Source organism: Pseudophryne corroboree, chromosome 5, assembly GCF_028390025.1.
Source record: "Pseudophryne corroboree isolate aPseCor3 chromosome 5, aPseCor3.hap2, whole genome shotgun sequence".
NCBI classification, from domain to species: Eukaryota; Metazoa; Chordata; class Amphibia; order Anura; family Myobatrachidae; genus Pseudophryne; species Pseudophryne corroboree.
The window spans coordinates 545,534,745-545,555,442 of record NC_086448.1 but is presented as its reverse complement, the minus strand read 5'-3'; the positions used below and the strand labels follow the sequence as shown (position 1 = coordinate 545,555,442).

The 20,698-nt window shown below is 47.8% G+C and overlaps 1 protein-coding gene across 2 annotated transcripts in view; it reads left to right on the top strand.

Moving 5' to 3' along the window:
• Positions 1-20,698, top strand: part of NUP153 (nucleoporin 153) — a 336,682-nt gene that overhangs the window by 229,256 nt on the left and 86,728 nt on the right. For both annotated transcript variants that reach the window (XM_063923224.1, XM_063923223.1), the window contains one exon: positions 13,212-13,296. In XM_063923224.1, coding sequence (XP_063779294.1) covers positions 13,212-13,296 — 85 coding nt within the window. The remainder of the gene's footprint in view (positions 1-13,211; positions 13,297-20,698) is intronic.

The following is a 20,698-nucleotide window of genomic DNA, read 5'->3' as shown; positions in this document are numbered from 1 at the left end:
CTAAGGAGGAGATGGAGCAAATATGTGCGTGAGAGGGTGTCTCCGTCGACAACGCCGACACCTGTTTGGATATGTGTAATTAAGTGCTAAGGTGAATTTATTGCACAAAAGATTAGAGAACAGACAGGAAATCTACCCATGTCTGTCCCTATGTCGCAGAGACCTTTAGAGTCTCTCAATGCTCACTATCCAAAATAATGGACACTGATATCGACACGGAGTTTGACTCCAGTGTCGACTACGATAATGCAAAGTTACAGCCAAAATGGCAGAAAAGTATTCAATAGATGATTATTGTAATAAAAGATGATTTGCATATCACTGATGACTCATCTGTCCCTGACACAAGGGTACACATGTTAAGGGGAAGAAAGCTGAGGTAAATTTCCCTCCTCTCATGAAGAAAAAGAGCGGGAATCTCCAGACAAGAGACTGCCGTTTCCCACAAAGAATTCTCAGGCAGTATCCTTTCCCCACTAGGGCCAGGATATGATCGGAATCTTCCCCTAGGGTGTCACGTTTGCCCAAAAGGTAGCCCTGACGTAACAGCTATTCTCAGGGATCCTGCAGATAGCGTGCACATTCTGGTACACTACTCAGACCGGCGATTGTGTCGGCATGGGTTTATAGCGCTGTGGCAGCGTGGACAGGTACCTTATCAGCAGAGATTGAGACCCTAGTATGTATATAGAGATATATTATATATATATATATATATATATATATATATATATATATAATATGTGTGTGTGTGTATATATATATATATATATATATATATATATATATATATATATATATATAAAAGATGCTTTCTTAAGAGATGTATATATAAAACATGCCCAAAGAGACATGAGTATACTGGGTCCTAGAGTCAAAGCTATGTCGATTTCTGCTTGACGTGTCCTGTAGAATATGCAATGGACAGATGATGCCGACTTAAGAGGCATATGGAAGGCTGTGGATTGTGTGGAGAAGGGTTCTCGGACCTGGTCTCCACAGCTATAGCTGGTAATTCTGATATTTTGCCTTATATTCCTGCACAGCCTAGGAAAGCACGACATTATCAAATGCAGCCTTTCGAATAAAGAAACAAGAAAGTCCGAGGTGCGTCCTTGCTTGCCAGAGGCGGGGGCAGAGGAAAGAAGCTGCACAACACAGCTAGTTCCCAGGAACAGAAGTCCTCCCCGGTCTCTACAAAAATCCACCGCATGTCGCTGGGGCTCCACAGGCGGAGCTAGGCCCGGTGGGGGCACGCCTTCGTAAGTTCAGCCACAAGTGGGTTCACTCCCTGTTAGATCCCTGGGCAATAGATATTGTGTCTCAGGGATACAAGCTTGACTTTGAGAAGATGCCCTCTCACAGACGGCCCTGCCGGCTTCCCCCCACGAGAGGGAAACAGTGTTAACTGCAATTCACAAATTGTATCTTCAACAGGTGGTGGTCAAGGTTCCCCTCCTTCAACAAGGAGGGGGTTATTATTCAACCAAGTTGTAGTCCCGAAACCAGACGGTTCGGTCAGACCCATATTGAATTTAAAATCCCTGAACATATACCTGAAAAGGTTCAAGTTCAAGATGGAATCGCTAAGAGCAGTCATTGCAAGCCTGAAAGGGGGAGATTTTATGGTGACTCGGGACATAAAGGATGCATACCTTCATGTCCCCATTTATCCACCTCATCAGGCGTACCTCAGAATTGCGGTACGGGATTGTCATTACCAATTTCAGACGTTGCCGTTTGGTCTCTCCACGGCCTTGAGAATATTCACCAAGGTAATGGCGGAAATGATGGTGCTCCTGCGGAAGCAAGGTGTCACTATTATCACGTACTTGGACGATCTCCTCATAAAAGCGAGATCAAGAGAGCAGTTGCTGAACAGCGTATCACTTTCTCTGGAAGTGTAACGACAACACGGCTGGATTCTATATATTCCAAAGTCGCAGTTGGTTCCTACAGCTCATCTGCCTCTCCTAGGCATGATCCTAGACACAGACCAGAAAAGGGTTTATCTCCCGATAGAGAGAGCTCAGGAGCTTGTGACACTGGTCAGGAATCTATTAAAACCAAAACGGGTGTCAGTGCATCACTGCACTCGAGTCCTGGGAAGGAGGGTGGCATCATACGAGGCCATTCCCTTCAGCAGGTTCCATGCGAGGACCTTCCAATGGGACTTACTGGACAAGTGGTCCGGATCATATCTTCAGATTAATCACCCTATCCCCCAGGGCCAGGGTGTTTCTCCTGTGGTGGCTGCAGAGTGCTCACCTTCTCGAAGGTCGCAAATTCGGCATTCAGGACTGGGTCTTGGTGACCACGGATGCATGCCTCCGAGGGTGGGGGGCAGTCACACAGGGAAGAAATTTCCAAGGGCTGTGGTCAAGGCAGGAGACTTGCCTTCACATCAATATCCTGGAACTAAGGGCCATATACAACGCCCTAAGTCAAGCGGAGACCCTGCTTCGCGACCAACCGGTTCTGATTCAGTCAGACAATATCACCGCAGAGGCTCATGTAAACCGCCAAGGCGGCACAAGGAGCAGGGTGGCGATAGTAAAAGCCACCAGTATTCTTCGCTGGGCGGAGAATCACGTAAGCGCACAGTGATCATTCCGGGAGTGGACAACTGGGAAGCAGACTTCCTCAGGCACGACCTCCACCCGGGAGAGTGGGGACTTCATCAAGAAGTCTTGATGCAGATTGCAAGTCGGTGGGATCTGCCACAGGTGGACCTGATGGCATCCCGCCTCAACAAAAAGCTGCAGAGATATTGCGCCAGGTCAAGAGACCTTCAGGCGATAGCTGTGGACGCACTGGGGACACCGTGGGTGTTCCCGTCGGTCTATGTATTTCCTCCTCTTCTCATACCCAAGGTGCTGAGAATCATAAGGAAAAGAGGAGTGAGAACAATACTCTTTGTTCCGGATTGGGCAAGAAGGACTTGGTATCCAGAACTGCAAGAAATGCTCACAGAGGACCCGTGGCCTCTGCCTCTAAGACAAGACTTTTGCAACAGGGGCCCTGTCTGTTCCTAGACTTACCGCGGCTGCGTTTGACGGCATGGCGGTTGAACCCCGGATCCTAGCAGAGAAAGGCATTCCGGATGAGGTTATTCCTACGCTGATAAAGGCTAGGAAGGACGTGACGGCTAAACATTATCACCGTATATGGCGAAAATATGTTGCTTGGTGTGAGGCCAGGAATGCCCCTACGGAGGAATTCCAGCTAGGCCGTTTTCCTTCACTTCCTACAGTCGGGAGTGACTTTGGGCCTGAAATTGGGTTCCATTAAGGTCCAGATTTCGGCCCTATCCATTTTCTTTCAAAAACTGGCTTCTCTTCCTGAAGTTCAGACGTTGTAAAGGGAGTGCTGCATATTCAGCCCCCTTTTGTGCCTCCAGTGGCACCTTGGGATCTTAACGTGGTGTTGAGTTTCCTGAAGTCACACTGGTTTGAGCCACTCAAAACCGTGGAGTTAAAAATTTCTCACGTGGAAGGTGGTCATGCTATTAGCCTTGGCTTCAGCTAGGCGTGTGTCAGAATTAGCGGCTTTGTCACATAAAAGCCCCTATCTGGTTTTCCATATGGACAGGGCAGAATTGCGGACCCGTCCACAATTTCTGCCAAAAGTGGTGTCATCTTTTCATATGAACCAACCTATTGTGGTGCCTGTGGCTACTCGTGACTTGGAGGATTCCGAGTTGCTGGATGTGGTCAGGGCTTTGAAGGTTTATGTAGCCAGAACGGCTAGAGTCAGGAAAACTGAGTCGTTGTTTATCCTGTATGCATCCAACAAGCTGGGTGCTCCTGCTTCAAAGCAAACTATTGCTCGCTGGATCTGTAACACAATTCAGCAGGCTCATTTTGCGGCTGGTTTGCCGCTTCCAAAATCAGTAAAGTCCACTCCACAAGGAAGGTGGGCTCTTCTTGGGCGGCTGCCCGATGGGTCTCGGCATTACAGCTTTGCCGAGCAGCTGCTTGGTCAGGTTCAAACACACTTGCAAAGTTTTACAAGTTTGATACCCTGGCTGAGGAGGACTTTGTGTTTGCTCATTCAGTGCTGCAGAGTCATCAGCACTCTCCCGCCCGTTTGGGAGCTTTGGTATAATCCCCATGGTCCTTACGGAGTCCCCAGCATCCACTAGGACGTTAGAGAAAATAAGATTTTACTTACTGGTAAATCTATTTCTCGTAGTCCGTAGTGGATGCTGGGCGCCCGTCCCAAGTGTGGACTTCTTCTGCAATACTTGTATATAGTTATTGCTTAAATAAGGGTTATGTTGTGGTTGCATCAGGGTTGATCTGATGCTCCGTTGTTGTTCATACTGTTAACTGGGTAAGTTTATCACAAGTTATACGGTGTGGCTGGTATGAGTCTTGCCCTGGATTCCAAAATCCTTTCCTTGTACTGTCAGCTCTTCCGGGCACAGTTTCTCTAACTGAGGTCTGGAGGAGGGACATAGAGGGAGGAGCCAGAGCACACCAGTATCCAAATTCTTTCTTAAAGTGCCCTGTCTCCTGCGGAGCCCGTCTATTCCCCATGGTCCTTACGGAGTCCCCAGCATCCACTACGGACTACGAGAAATAGATTTACCGGTAAATAACATCTTATTTTATATATATATATATATATATATATATATATATATATATATATATATATATATATATATATATATATATATATATAAAATATGATGTATTTTTATTTCTGCAGCGTGGTTAACTGGTTTTCCACAGGTAATAACATCGGGTGTAGAGTTGGATCTTGATCCGAGGCACCAACAGGCTAAAGCTTTGACTGTTGCCGGGATGCACTGCACCGCCTCCTCTATAGCCCCGCCTCCAGGCACTGAAGCTCAGTTTGTAAATTGGTCACTAACAGGTGGGACTGCGCTAGGCAGCCCTGAAAAGAGCTTTTTTAGAAGACTTCAAGGGCCGCAGCACTTTCTATGTATTTATGACATGCTGTGCTGTGGCTCCATCACCTCCCTCAGCGGCTCTGCATACATTTGCTATCACTATGGGGGTCATTCCGAGTTGTTCGCTCATTAGTTTTTTTAGCTACGGAGCGATTAGTCGCAAACTGCGCATGCGCAATGTTCGCAGTGCGCCTGCGCCAAGTAAATTAGCACAAAAGTTTGGTATTTTACTCACAGCGTAACGAAGATTTTTCATCGTTCTGGTGATCGGAGTGTGATTGACAGGAAGTGGGTGTTTCTGGGTGGAAACTGGCCGTTTTATGGGAGTGTGCGGAAAAACATTGGCGTTTCTGGGAAAAATGCGGGAGTGTCTGAAGAAACGGGGGAGTGTCTGGCTGAACGCTGGGTGTGTTTGTGACGTCAAGCCAGGAACGAAACTGACTGAACTGATCGCAGTGTAGGAGTAAGTCTGGAGCTACTCAGAAACTGCTAAGAAAATTCTATTCGCAATTCTGCTAATCTTTCGTTCGCAATACTGCTAAGCTAAGATACACTCCCAGAGGGCGGCGGCTTAGCGTGTGCAATGCTGCTAAAAGCAGCTAGCGAGCGAACAACTCGGAATGAGGGCCTATATTCTGTACCCTGGGGAACTAGGTGCGTCAGGGCCTCACATAATATATAGGGCTACACGGGGTATACTGTTTGTATTTCTCACTCTGTTTTTCAGTCACCCTACACCACTTAAATTCTCTGTTTGTGCTCTGTATTTACAGTCACAAAACACTGGATTTTTTGCTGTTTTTTTTGGTCTGGCTATATTGTATTATTACATCCTAAGGTTACATCCCACATGATGTCTGCTACACAGGGTGGGGCATCCACGGATTCTCCTGAATCATGCAGTGCTGTTGTCACGGATTCACCAGTGGGGGAATGTGTTAGCTGCTGGTTCAGGCACTGGGGGTCATACATCTCCCAGTCCGTCTGTGGCACATGTGGTCAATCAAGACCCACCTTAGGCAGCTTTTTCAAATATGCTGACTACGCTTGTAACGTGTCTCATGCCAGCTGTGGGGCCTCCTGTGCCATTACAGCCACATATTGTCCCTGTAGTTAATCCGCCATTGGCGGATACTTTGTCTACCCAGGTACAGCAATTAAATCAGACTTTGGTTAGACATAAGTCCATCCCATATCCCTCTGGGGCAAAGGGGTCCTCTAAGTGGGCCATTTCTTCCGCACAATCCACTAATATTTCGGATAATTCTTCCGATGAAGATGGTTAATATATTGCTCCGTCAGACACTGATACAGTTGCTTCTGATGAGGAATCTGCAACCCAGGTTCATGTTCCTGACCTTGTGGAGGCTATCAAGCTGATTCTCCAAATTGATGATGACATTGAGCCTCCTGTTACATCTAAGAAACATGATAAGTTTAAACGTCAGAAGATTGCTAAAGTAGTTTTACCACATTCTGACCTCTTAATTGACATACGTCAGGAATCCTGGTCATCTCCAGGAAAGAAGTTTTCCCTGTCTAAAAAGATGCTAGCTCGTTATCCTATTCCTGTGGAGTTGAGCAACAAGTGGGAATCTCCACTGCCGGTGGACTCTCATGTCGCCAGTCTTGTGGTGTCCTCTACTCTACTTGTCACCACTATCACCTCACTGAAGGAACCGACAGATCAGCGTGTGGAGGGATGCCTGAAGTCTGTCTACACGGTTACTGATGCTGTACATAGACCCACTATGGCTGCCTCTTGGGCAGCAAATGGGAATTGACGCATGGGTTCAGGCAATTGAGGAGTAGCTACCTCCAGGATTTTTCTGACACTGCCAGACAATATCTGTCATATATTACCACAGCCTCTCACTATATTCAGGAGGTGGCTCTGATGCAGGGGTCATGGCGGCCAAGGCTTCTACTACGTCTATCCTGGCTGGCTGGATTCTGTGGTTGAGGTCCTGGAAAGTGGACCTGGACTCTAAGAAGACCTTGGAGGTACTCCCTTTCAAGGGAGACATCCTGTTTGGGGAAGATCATAATAAGATTGTGACTGACTTGGCAACGGCCTAGACTGCGTTTCTCCTAAGTACTAATCCTTCTGCTCAGAAAGCTAAGAGTACCACTTTTCGTTCCTTCCGACCTCCAAGTAAAGCAAAAGATCAGGCGTACCCGAGACAGGCTTGTACTTCCAAAACCACTAAGCCCAAATCTAAACAATCCTGGGCCACCCATCCGCCTGCTTCCAAACAAAACGAGCTTGCTGCATGATGGGACGGGCCTCCCCCTGGTGGACCCCAGGGTGGGTGAGAGGCAGACTTCTGCAGTTCACCCAGGCCTGGTTAAAGACAACTTCAGACGCCTGGGTGCGGGAAGTTGTCTCTCACGGGTACGCAATTTCTTTCAAGAGATGTCCCCCTCGCCAGTTCTGTTCAACGGTTATCCCTTCGGATCCGTTGAAAGCGCAAGCTCTACACGTGGTTGTACAATCCCTCCTGGAAACAGGAGTGGTAGTGCCGGTACCTCTGTCCCAGAGAGGCTGGAAATACTATTCGACCCTGTTTCTAGTTCTGAAACCGAATGGGTCTTTCTGGCCTATCCTCAACCTCAAATCATTGAACAAGTTTTTAAGTGTCCAAATTCCGTATGGAAACTCTGCGCTCTATTGTGCTGGCCATGGAACCCGAGGACTATATGGTATCCCTGGACATACATGATGCTTACCTGCACGTACCTCTTGCAGTTTGCTATTGGCAACCTTCATTTTCAGTTCCAGGCTCTGCCATTTGGACTGGCCACGGCACCTCGGCTTTTCACCAAGGTCATGGCCGTGATGACTGCTTTCCTCCGTCAGGGAATCAGGATCCTGCCGTATCTGGACGACTGATTCTGGTGAACTCCCAAGATGTCCTCCTCAGTCAACTGGAGATGTCCACGGGTGGCTCATCAATTGGAAGAAGTCCTCGCTGGTTCCTGCTCGGAGCATGGTGGACCTGGGGGCGCTGCTGGACACACACAGCCAAAGACTGTTTTGGTCTCCTGAGAAGGTCCTGAAACTTCAGGAAAAGATCAGATGCTTTCTCTCTCACCAGAGAGTGTCGATACACTCTGCGAAGCAAGTACTAGGCCTTATGGTGTCTGCTTTCGACATGGTAGAGTACGCTCTGTTTCATTCCCGCCCTCTGCATAGGTTAATCCTTTCCAAATGGGACGGCCTGCCTCATCGTATCAGGTCTCAAATGATCATCCTGATTCCAGAGTTTTGTCTGTCACTGAGCTAGTGGCTACAGGACCAACAGTTGAGCAGGGGCCATCCCTTCTGGATCTCCAACTAGGTCCTCCTGACAATGGATGCCAGCAACACTTTTTCTCCAGGATCGGTTGACCAGGGAGGAATCTCTCCTCCCGGTAAACATTCTGTATTTGCGGGCAGTTGCGAGTTAACTCTGGCTCTGCCTCTGGTACAGAACAGGCCTGTTTAAGTACAGTCTGACAACGCCACCACGGTGGCGTACATAAATCATCAAGGCGGCACTTGAAGCCGCATGGCATTGATGGAAGTGTCAAAAATCCTCCGCTGGGCGGAACACCATCTGCCAGCCATATCGCAGTGTTCATTCCGGGAGTCCTCAACTGGGAAGCGGATTTCCTCAGTCGTCAGGACGTGTAGTCTTTATCCCGAAGTCTTTTAACTCCTAGTGGACAAGTGGGGCCTACAAGATATAGACCTGATGGCGTCTCGACACAATCACAAGGTTCTGGTCTTAGCTGCCGCACGTGTTCCCTCCAGTGTCACTCCTGCCCAGGGTAATACGGAAGTTCAAGCAAGAAGGAGGAATACTACTTCTAGTCGATCCAGCGTGGCCCAGGCGGCATTGGTTCTCAGACCTGCAGGGTCTCTCGATAGAGCTTCCTTAACGCCCAGACCTCCTCGTTCAGGGCCCTTGTATCTACCCGGACCTGGCCAGACTGGCTTTGACGGCGTAACTCTTGAAGCATCACTCCTGAGAGCAAAAGGATTCTCTGAGGCGGTGATTCAAACTACGTTGAAAGCCCGTAAACCAGCTGCGGCTCGGATTTATTACAGTGTCTGGAATTCTTACTTCACCTGGTGTGCTGCTAATAATTATGATGCATATACTTTCAAAACTTCCAGACTATTGGCTTTTCTTCAAGGCCTAGACTTGGGCCTTTGTCTGGACTCACTCAAGGTTCATATATCTGCCTTGTCGGTGTGGTTTCAGAGAAAAATTGCTTCTCTTCCTGACGTACACACTTTCACTCAGGGTGTTCTACAGATTCAGCCTCTTTGTCCCTCCTGTGGCTCCATGAGATCTGTCTGTCATCTTAAATGCCCTGCAGGAGTCTCCATTTGAACCTCTTGAGTCTGTGGACCTTAAATGCCTTACGCTTAAGGTCATATTTCTGTTGGCTATTGCCTCTGCTAGGAGGGTGTCATACTTAGGAGCTTTGTCCTGTCATCCGCCCTTTCTGATTTGTCACCGTGACCAGGCTGTTCTTCGAACTCTCCCAGGTTATTTGCCTAAGATGGTATCATCTCTTCACTTTAACCAGGAGATTGTGGTTCTGGCCTTCATATCTTCTGGTTTGTCCTCCCAGAGAAAGATCTTTGGAGTTGGTACGGGCTCTCCGTATTTATGTGGACAGGACTGTTTCTATCAGGAGGTCAGATTCCCTTTTTGTACTTTTTTGGTTTTCACAAATGTGGCTAGCCTACGAATAAGCAAACCTTTGGCCAGATGGATTAGAATGGTGATTGCACAAGCTTATACGCAGGCTGGGCTCCCAGCTCCTGCTGCTATCAAGGCCCATTCTACTCTGTCGGTTGGACCTTCTTGGGCGGCCCGCCGTGGTGCGTCCACTAAACAATTGTGCAAGGCGGCTACGTGGTCCTTTGTGAACACATTCATCAGGTTCTATGCCTTTGATACTTCCGCCTCCCAGGATGCTTCCTTTGGACACCCGTTACTGTGCGTCTCTTCCCATGAGGAACTGCTTTAAGACATCCCCAATGTTATTCTTTGTGGAATACCAATGTACCTCGCTGCAGAAAAGGAGATTTATGGTCGACTTACCATTGTTAAATCTTTCTGCGAGGTACACTGGATTCCACAGGACGCCCACCCTGACGCACTTGGCTGCTTTGGGTTTGTATGGCATTAGCCGCTAGTCACTTCTCCTGTCGTAAGAATGTTGTTCTACGTGACTAACATTTACCTTCTCTCTCTTACCTGCTACTGCATTGGACTGGTTAACAAAACTAAGCTCCAGTGCCTGGAGGCAGGGCTATAGAGGAGGCAGTGCAGTGCATCCTGGGAACAGTCGAAGCTTTAGCCTGTTGGTGCCTCGGATCAAGATCCAACTCTACACCCTGATGTTACTCCCTGTGAAATCCAGTGTACCTCGCAGAAAGAGATTTAACAATGGTAAGTCTACCATTAAATCTCCTAATAAAAAAAGTGTGTATATATGCACGGGTGTGTATGTATGTGTATATACACACATACATATGTGTGTGTGTGTATGTGTGTATGTATATATATATATATATATATATATATATATCTTCCACCCCGCGCTCAACCCACCAGCAGCAATATGGAGAAAGTCCCTGTTAGTGAACTTTCAAAGAATAACAAACAAAACAATAACCAATTGCGCTTGGTATAACTTTAAAACACTCAGATTTTAGTATTTCCAGTAGCTGTTCTTCGACGGTGTGGATTCTTATAACTGGTATCACCTGCAAGTATACCCTCACACCAGAGAACACACCCGAACAAAAAGACGGCCAGAATGGCCTAAATTAGATATGATACCAATTTGTTTTTATTAAAAAAAAAACCATATAGAATTCCATAAATTCATATGAAAATTTTTTTTTTTTTTTTTACAAATAAAAGGTTCCATACATTCAGATAAACATTCTTAAAAGAAATACATCCAGATACAGTCAATAGGTTTTCTGTTCAAGCCTTTAAAGAACACCCTCACCCTTATAGGTGTATATTCTGTAGGGTGTACTGATGAACTAGATAAGAGACTGTAACTGATTCGGCCCTGCAAGCAGCGGCACTCGGAGACTGACACACAAATATATATCGGACACTGACACACATATATATATATATATATATAAAAATAAATAATGTGTGTGTGTATAATAAACTCACCATCACGTGCAGGGAGCTTTCCGTGCGTCCGCACTGAGCCGATGACGTCACCTTTGCGCCACTACAGGGAATCTCCGGTCCGGCCAGATGGGCGTGACTACTTCACACTGTCTACCGCACGCAGGAAGCCACCCAAAAAATGGGTTTGGCCAATTAAAATGGGACGTGATACACGTATGCCCCCAATAGTACAGTGCCAGATCCACAATTGCCCCCACAGTGCCATGTCTACAAATGCGCCCCCACCACCCCACTGTGTTGCTTCCCACTGCTGCTGCTCCATCCGGCGGCGTGTCTCGGCTGGCAGGGGGGCAGGGAGGAGAGCGTGTCTGTCGGCGGCGGTTCCTGATTTGCTGCCGGCCTGCGAGCTCTGATTGGCTCACGAACCGGCGGCTGGTTTGAACTCCTACACGCCGCCACCCGACATAGCCGCGCGCTCCTCCCTGTCCTGACAGCTGAGACACGCCGCCGGACTGAGCGGCGGCGTGTCTCACTGACATAAGCGGGTGGGCCGGAGCAAACGGCTTCGCCGGCCGGAGGTTCCCCACCCCTGTGTTAGAGTATCATTATTTTCACTTATGAATATTATAATGGTGCATTTGCTATAAACCTTTCCTTTGCCTCTATTGCACATGTAAACATTTACATCAGTGTGCCTGGTTACCAAGGGCAGTTAGTGCCACAGCTGTCTTTGGAATGCAAACAGATGTTGCTGGTTATAATGGTAGCTTTTGAACTGATCATGTGATCAGGCTTCTGTGATTTCCTGTTTGTTGAAAATGTATTTTATATAGCAGATATTTATGCTATTCAGATATACATTTCAGTATTTCATTAATATTATGTGACTTATTGAGATCTGTGACTTTATATATGCAAATAGCCGAATTACTTGGATATTAAGTGGGCTCGTTTCTGTTTCACAGCTAATTGGTTATAGTTGGTGCAGGGCTTGGGTGTAGTTGATTTAGGGATATTCTCATAGGGTTGTCGAAAACTGTAGACATTGGTGAACAGCGTGGTATAGCATGCATTATAACATGCAAGCCTAAATTAAACTGTACTCTCCAATTGCAATGCAAATTCAAAAGAGCAGTGTAAGATGGTGTAGAGCAGGCATGTCAAACTCAAAATCCCAACTTGGCTGAATCAAGGTCTAAGTCTTGTTTGTGCCACAAGTAAAAGAAAGAGAGATGTGTGTGTATATGCAATGTATCCGTTATCCAAAATGCTTGGGACCAGAAGCATTTTGGATAACTGATTATTCCGGATTTTGGAATATTTATTTATGCCCCCACCATAATGCCAGTTACACATACTGTCTCCCAGTATAGTGCCATGTATAGAGTCATTGTTGCTACATGAGAGGAGGCTTGATTCTGGGCAGGCTTACCACTGCCTGCACCTCCCACCAGTGCACATATCATATACAGTCACAATGGTATGTAGGAAACCTTGCATTCAGCCACCATTTGCAGGATAACTTAACCCCCTCATCCTCTGAAAATACGGGACCTCTGCTGCTGAAAGCCATGCATGCAGGAGGACTGGACGGGAAGAAAGAGGAGGCCAGTGAGGCAGCCCCTGAATGAGTGTATTGTGATATGGGCGGGGCAGGCAGAAGAAATCCCGCCCAGAACCCAGCCTCCTCTCCTCCTGCTGCAGGAATGATTGGGGACATTGCAGACGAGGACGCAGTGTTGGCGGTCGGAGGCAGTTCCGCAGTTCCGCCCCGTTGTGGTCCGAGTTAACACTGCCCCATAAATACCCCTTTCGGCTTTCTGGTCTAATTCCCTGCCAACGAGCCACAAAAGGATGCGGTAGGGTCTGCGAGTTTGACACTCCTGGTGTAACGTATATAGGTTATAAAACGTGGTCTATTATGTTTTTGCCTCCTCCTAGGTCTACAGTACATTGTATCTTACTTGCCTGTTTGTTGTTGATGATGATGATGGTGGTTGTTTTTAGTATTCAAACTTTTTTTACTTTTTTTATTTTTTTTAAAGCTTTATTTATATTGGCAAAATGAAAATTGCAAGCAGTCTGTGTTAGTGAATTGACTTGTTTTATTGCATATTTTTCTTTTACAGGTTGGTTTCACATTTAGTGCACCAGCTCTGATAGGAACATCTTTCCCATCCCCAACTAATACGACCTCTGCTATAACCAGTCCTGGTAAGTAGTATAAGGTAATATTTAACAGAATTATTATTGTTTTAATGATGTAACCAGAACTGACGTTTGATTTTAAAAGGACCTGCTGTCTGCTCCAGGTGATACTCTTGTGTCAGGACTGATATAAAGTATTGTAGATTGTGTGTCCCTTCCTTGTATTAACGCACATATGACCTTAGGCCTATTATCAAAATGAACATGAGTGACCTAAGTAGGTTGTAATCTAACCATAGCAGAGGTTAGTTTGACTTTGCTCTGTTTAAATGGTGTGCACAAAAAGTTTTCTATTTACAAAGTGAACATAACATGTTTTCAGAGTATTCGCCTGAGGAGTCTATGCAATGTTGCATGTGCTCAAACCACCTGTTGAAGCAGTTTGACCAGTCCGAAGCAGGTATGTCTCTTAAATGCTGGATGAAGGTCTCCGCTGCAACTTCCGGTGACTCAAAACAAATCCTATGCATCTTGTGCTTGATTTGTCGGAACATGAAGTTGCAGAGGGCCAGGTCTGGACTGTGCGGATGACCATGCTCCTGGATGTGTTCATGAACCAGAAAATCCACCACTTGTGGACAGCTGCATTGTTGTGACGGAGAAGGGCACAATCAGTGCAAGTTCTTGAACAGTGCCTGGAAATGGCTTCCAGCACTTGCGGCAGTCATCAGTCTTGGCCACATAAACGGCCACCTTCTGCTTGACCACACTTTGGGGTTTCTGTGGTAGACCACCACCAACTGGGGTCCACAGGGCTGACTGGTCTCGGGGGTTGAAACTGAAGATCAGAATTCATTGCCACTGATGATCTCCCGGACAGAGTTTGAGTGACTGCCATCAAACCTGGCCAGCATGTTGTCACCAAGTCACCCGAGCCTTGTTGTGCTCTTGGGCCAGCTAATAGGGAACTCAGCAATCAGAATATTTGCTCAGGCCAAGCTTTTTGTAGAGTACCAAGCAGATGGATACCGATGAGATGCTCATAGCCTTCTCTAACTGGGCTATGATCAGACTGGTGTCCACCTCAACTATGGCCCGCACGACATCAACATTGTCCTTGGCGATTACCGACAAAGGTCGGTCGCAGTGCTCTTGACCATTTTCCACGCCAAATTTCTGCAGACCACTCAAACACAGTGGTTTTTGATGGTGCTTTCTCCCAAAAGCAGCTTGCTGTGTGTAACGACTCCTGCTGTCACAGATAACTCTTGTAGTTGTAGAAGATCATGGCTCTCAAGTGGCTTGGGTTGAGCTCCATGAGATTAGTATGTAACGGAAGTGAACATGCAGACTTCTTCGGTGTGCAGTGCTGCTTAGGTTTTGTGCCTTGACATTTCAGAGAAACTTTAGTCAGAGATCATCATTCACAACCAATCAAATTGTGTCTACTCTACCTATGCAGTGCATATCCAAACCTTTTTGCACACCCTTATATGTAGCATAAGACGAGTTTGCGCACTGATTTGTTTTAGCTACTTTTAGGACATTACGGAGGTCAGTGGACTTTAATCCATTTTTCTCTAACGTCCTAGAGGATGCTGGGACTCCGTAAGGACCATGGGGAATAGACGGGCTCCGCAGGAGGCATGGGCACTTTAAGAAAGACTTTGGACTCAGGGTGTGCACTGGCTCCTCCCTCTATGCCCCTCCTCCAGACCCCAGTTTTAGACTGTACCCAGAGGAGAATGGGTGCACTACAGGGAGCTCTCCTGAGTTTCCTGCTTAGAAAGCATTTTTGTTAGGATTTTTTCTCTTTTTCAGGGAGCACTGCTGGCAACAGGCTCCCTGCATCGAGGGACTGAGGAGAGAGGAGCAGACCTACTTAAATTATAGGCTCGGCTACTGGACACCATTAGCTCCAGAGGGAGTGGACACAGGTTCGTCCTGGGCGTTCACCCCAGAGCCGCGCCACCGTTCTCCTCACAGAGCCAGAAGAAACGAAGACAGAAGACGTCTCAGGCAGCAGAAGCTTTCGGTGCTTCACTGAGGTAACGCACAGCACCGCAGCTGTGCGTCATTGCTCCCATACACCTCACACACTCCGGTCACTGTAAGGGCGCAGGGGGGGCACCCTGGGCAGCAATAAAACACCTCTCCTATGGCAATAGTCTATATACATGTACAGGTGGGCACTGTACATGTATATAAAAGAGCCCCCGCCATTTTTTAGTAAGTTTGAGCGGGACATAAGCCTGCCGCCGATGGGGCGGGGCTTCTCCCTCAGCACTCACCAGCGCCATTTTCTCTCCACAGCACCGCTGAGAGGGAGCTACCCGGACTTTCCCCTGCTTGACACATGGTGAAAGGGGGTTTTAAAGTAGAGGGGGGGGGGCACGTTATTGGCGTTTATACATTAAGCAGCGCCACTGGGTAAACAATCTGTTTTTCTCCAGGGTTATATAGCGCTGGGGTGTGTGCTGGCATACTCTCTCTGTCTCTCCAAGGGGCCTCTGGGGGAACCTGTCTTCAGAAAAGAGATTCCCTGTGTGTGTGAAGTGTCTGTACATGTGTGTCGACATGTTTGCTGAGGAAGGCTCACCTAAGGAGGAGGGGGAGTGCATGATGGTCAGGTCGCCGTCGGCAACGCCGACACCGGACTGGGTGGATATGTGGAATGTCTTGAATGTAAATGTAAATTTACTGCATAAACGATTAGACAAGGCTGAAGCTAGGGATCAGTCAGGTAGTCAGACCATGCCTGTCCCTGTGGCACCAGGACCTTCGGGGTCTCAAAAACGCACCATATCCCAGATCACTGACACAGATACTGACTCTAGTGTCGACTATGAGGATGCAAAATTAAGCCAAAGGTGGCGAAAGGTATTCGTTACATGATTATTGCCATTAAAGAGGTTTTGCATATCACTGAGGAACCCCCTGTCCCTGACAGGAGGGTACACATGTATAAAGGGAAAAAGCCTGAGGTCACTTTTCTGTCCTCATTTGAACTAAGCGACTTGTGCGAAAAGGCTTGGGAATCTCCAGATAGGAGACTACAAGTTCCCAAAAGGATTCTTATGGCGTATCCCTTTCCACAAAAGGACAGGATACGATGGGAATCTTCGCCGAAGGTAGACAAGGCGCTGACACGCTTATCCAAGAAGGTGGCACTGCCTTCTCAGGATACAGCTTCCCTCATGGATCCTGCTGATCGTAAGCAGGAGGTTACCATGAAGCACATTTACACACATTCCGGTACGATCGTTAGACTGGCTATGGCATTGGCCTGGGTGTGTAGTGCTGTCGCAGCATGGACAGATTCCTTATCTACGGAACTTGACACCCTAGATAAGGATACCATTCTAATGACCCTAGAGCATATCAAAGATGCTGCTTTATATATGAGGGATGCTCAAAGAGACATTTGTTTACTAAGCTCCAGAATAAATGCTATGTCTATTTCTGCTAGGCGACTCCTGTGGAACCGACAGTGGACGGGGGATGCCGACTCAAAGCGGCATATGGAGTCGTTGCCTTACAAGGGGGAGGAGTTGTTTGGAGAAGGCCTCTCGGACCTTGTCTCTACTGCTACGGCCGGTAAATCGAATTTCTTACCTTATGTCCCCCCGCAGCATACTAAAAAGGCACCTCATTATCAAATGCAGTCCTTTCGTTCCAAAAAAAGCAAGAAGGTACGGGGATCGTCCTTCCTTGCCAGAGGATAAGGCAAGGGAAAAAAGCTGCATGCAGCTAGTTCCCAGGAGCAGAAGTCCTCCCCTACATCTGCAAAGTCCACCGCATGACGCTGGGGCTTCCCGGGGGGAGTCAGCTCAAGTGGGGGCACGTCTTCGATTTTTCAGCCAGGTCTGGGTTCACTCACAGGTGGATCCCTGGGCTATAGAGATTGTTTCTCAGGGATACAGGCTGGAATTCGAAGACGTGCCTCCTCGACGGTTTTTCAAATCGGCTCTGCCAGCTTCCCCGTCAGAGAGGGAGTTAGTGTTGACTGCAATTCAAAAATTGTATCTTCAACAGGTGATAGTCAAAGTTCCTCTTCTCCAGCAAGTAAAGGGGTATTACTCAACCCTGTTTGTGGTCCCGAAACCGGACGGTTCGGTCAGGCCCATTTTGAATCTAAAATCCCTGAACTTGTACTTGAAAAAGTTCAAGTTCAAGATGGAATCGCTCAGAGCGGTCATCGCCAGCCTGGAGGGGGGATTGGATGGTGTCCCTGGACATAAAGGATGCATACCTTCATGTTCCGATTTTCCCTCCTCACCAGGCTTTCCTGAGATTTGCAGTACAGGACTGTCATTACCAATTTCAGACGTTGCCGTTTGGGCTTTCCACAGCCCCAAAAATTTTCACCAAGGTAATGGCGGAAATGATGGTGCTCCTGCGCAAGCAGGGTGTCACAATTATCCCATACTTGGACGATCTCCTCATAAAGGCGAGATCTCGGGAGAAGTTGCTGGACAGCGTGTCGCTGTCGGTGAGGATGTTGCAGGGGCACGGCTGGATTCTCAATATACTGAAGTCCCAGCTAGTCCCTACAACGCGCCTGACTTTTCTGGGTCTGATTCTAGACACAGACCAGAAAAAGGTTTTTCTTCCGATGGAAAAGGCTCAGGAGCTCATAGCCCTGGTCAGGAACCTATTAAAGCTAAAAAAGGTTTCAGTGCATCACTGCACGCGTGTCCTGGGGAAGATGGTGGCATCGTACGAGGCCATCCCCTTCGGAAGGTCCCATGCGAGGACCTTTCAATGGGATCTACTGGACAAATGGTCCGGGTCCCATTTACAAATGCATCAGAGGATCACCCTGTCTCCCAGAGCCAGTGTATCTCTCCTGTGGTGGCTGCACAGTGCTCACCTCCTAGAAGGCCGCAAGTTCGGAATTCAGGACTGGATCCTGGTGACCACGGACGCAAGCCTACGAGGTTGGGGAGCAGTCACACTGGGAAGAAGTTTCCAAGGTCTCTGGTCGAATCTAGAGACACGTCTCCACATCAACGTCCTGGAGTTGAGGGCCATATACAACGGCCTACGCCAGGCGGAGGCATTGCTTCGGGACAAACCGGTTCTGATTCAGTCAGACAATGTCACAGCAGTGGCTCATGTTATCCGCCAAGGCGGCACAAGGAGCAGAGCGGCCATGGCAGAAGCGACCAGGATTCTTCGCTGGGCGGAAGGCCATGTAAGCGCCCTATCAGCTGTATTCATCCCGTGGGTGGACAACTGGGAAGCGGACTTCCTCAGCAGGCACGACCTGCATCCGGTAGAGTGGGGACTTCATCAAGAAGTCTTCGCACAGATCGTGGGTCGGTGGGGACTGCCTCAGATAGACATTTGCCCATTCACTGACGTGAGTGGGCAAATATTTTCTGTAAAGCGCTGCGGAATATGTGTGCGCTATATAAATAACTGGTAATAAATAAATAATGATGGCGTCCCGTCTCAACAAAAAGCTAAAGCGGTATTGCGCCAGGTCAAGGGACCCTCAGGCGGTAGCGGTGGACGCTCTAGTGACACCTTGGGTGTTCAGATCGGTCTATGTGTTCCCTCCTCTACCTCTCATACCCATGGTGTTGAGAATAATAAGACTAAGAAGAGTAAGAACAATCCTCATTGTTCCAGATTGGCCACGAAGGACTTGGTATCCGGATCTGCAAGAGTTGCTCACAGAAGATCCGTGGCCTCTTCCTCTAAGACAGGACCTGCTGCAGCAGGGGCCCTGTCTGTTCCAAGACTTACCGCGGCTGCGTTTGACGGCATGGGGGTTGAACGCCGGATCCTAGCGAAAAAAGGTGTTTCGGAGGAGGTCATTCCTACCCTGATCAAGGCTAGGAAAGACGTGACATTGAAACATTATCACCGTATATGGCGAAAATATGTTTCTTGGTGTGAGGCCAGGACTGCTCCTACGGAGGAGTTCCATTTGGGTCGTCTGCTTCACTTCCTGCAAACAGGAGTGACTTTGGGCCTAAAATTAGGGTCCATAAAGGTCCAAATTTCGGCCTTATCCATTTTCTTTCAAAAGGAATTGGCTTCTCTTCCTGAAGTACAGACATTCGTGAAGGGGGTGCTGAATATTCAGCCTCCTTTTGTACCTCCGGTGGCGCCGTGGGATCTTAATGTGGTATTAAGTTTCCTCAAGTCACCTTGGTTTGAACCACTCAAAACAGTGGAGTTGAAATATCTCAATTGGTAAGTGGTCATGTTATTGGCCTTGGCTTCTGCGAGGCGTGTTTCGGAATTAGCGGCTTTGTCACATAAAAGCCCCTATCTGGTTTTTCACGTGGATAGGGCAGAATTGAGGACTCGTCCTCAATTTCTGCCTAAAGTGGTCTCTTCTTTTCATATGAATCAACCTATTGTCGTGCCTGTGGCTACACGGGACTTGGAGGATTCCGAGTCCCTTGATGTGGTCAGGGTTTTGAAGATTTATGTGGCTAGAACAGCGAGGGTTAGGAAAACTGAAGCGCTGTTTGTTCTGTATGCAGCCAACAAAGTTGGCGCGCCTGCTTCAAAGCAGACTATTGCTCGCTGGATCTGTAACACGATTCAGCAGGCGCATTCTACGGCAGGATTGCCATTGCCTAAATCGGTTAAGGCCCATTCCACTAGGAAGGTGGGCTCGTCTTGGGCGGCTGCCCTAGGGGTCTCGGCATTAGTTGTGCCGAGCAGCTACTTGGTCGGGGTCAAACACCTTTGCAAAGTTATATAAATTTGATACCCTGGCTGAGGATGACCTCCTGTTTGCTCAATCGGTGCTGCAGAGTCATCCGCACTCTCCCGCCCGTTTGGGAGCTTTGGTATAATCCCCATGGTCCTTACGGAGTCCCAGCATCCTCTAGGACGTTAGAGAAAATAAGATTTTACACTTACCAGTGCGAACTTCTTCTGCAAGACTTGAATATAGTTTTTGCTTACATAAGGGTTATGTTATAGTTTCATCGGTTTAGACCGAGACTATGTTTGTTCATACTATTAACTGGGTAGTTATCACAAGTTATACGGTGTGATTGGTGTGGCTGGTATGAATCTTGCCCTGGGATTCCCAAAAATCCTTTCCTCATACTGTCCATCTCCTCGGGGCACAGTTTCTCTAGCTGGGGTCTGGAGAAGGGGCATAGAGGGAGGAGCCAGTGCACACCCAGAGTCCAAAGTCTTTCTTACAGTGCCCATGCCTCCTGCGGAGCCCGTCTATTCCCCATGGTCCTTACGGAGTCCCATCATCCTCTACGGACTATGAGAAATAGATTTACCAGTAAGTGTAAAATCTTATTTTCTGTCAGCCACTAGTGGACATTGGCACAACTTCAAGACCGTGGGGTGGTGATGGTGGCTTTACAGCGAGCTGGCACTTGAAATAATCTGGGGTGTGTGCTGGCATACTCTCTCTGTCTCTCCAAAGGGCCTTGTGGGGGAACGGTCTTCAAAAAGAGCATTCCCTGTGTGTGTGGTG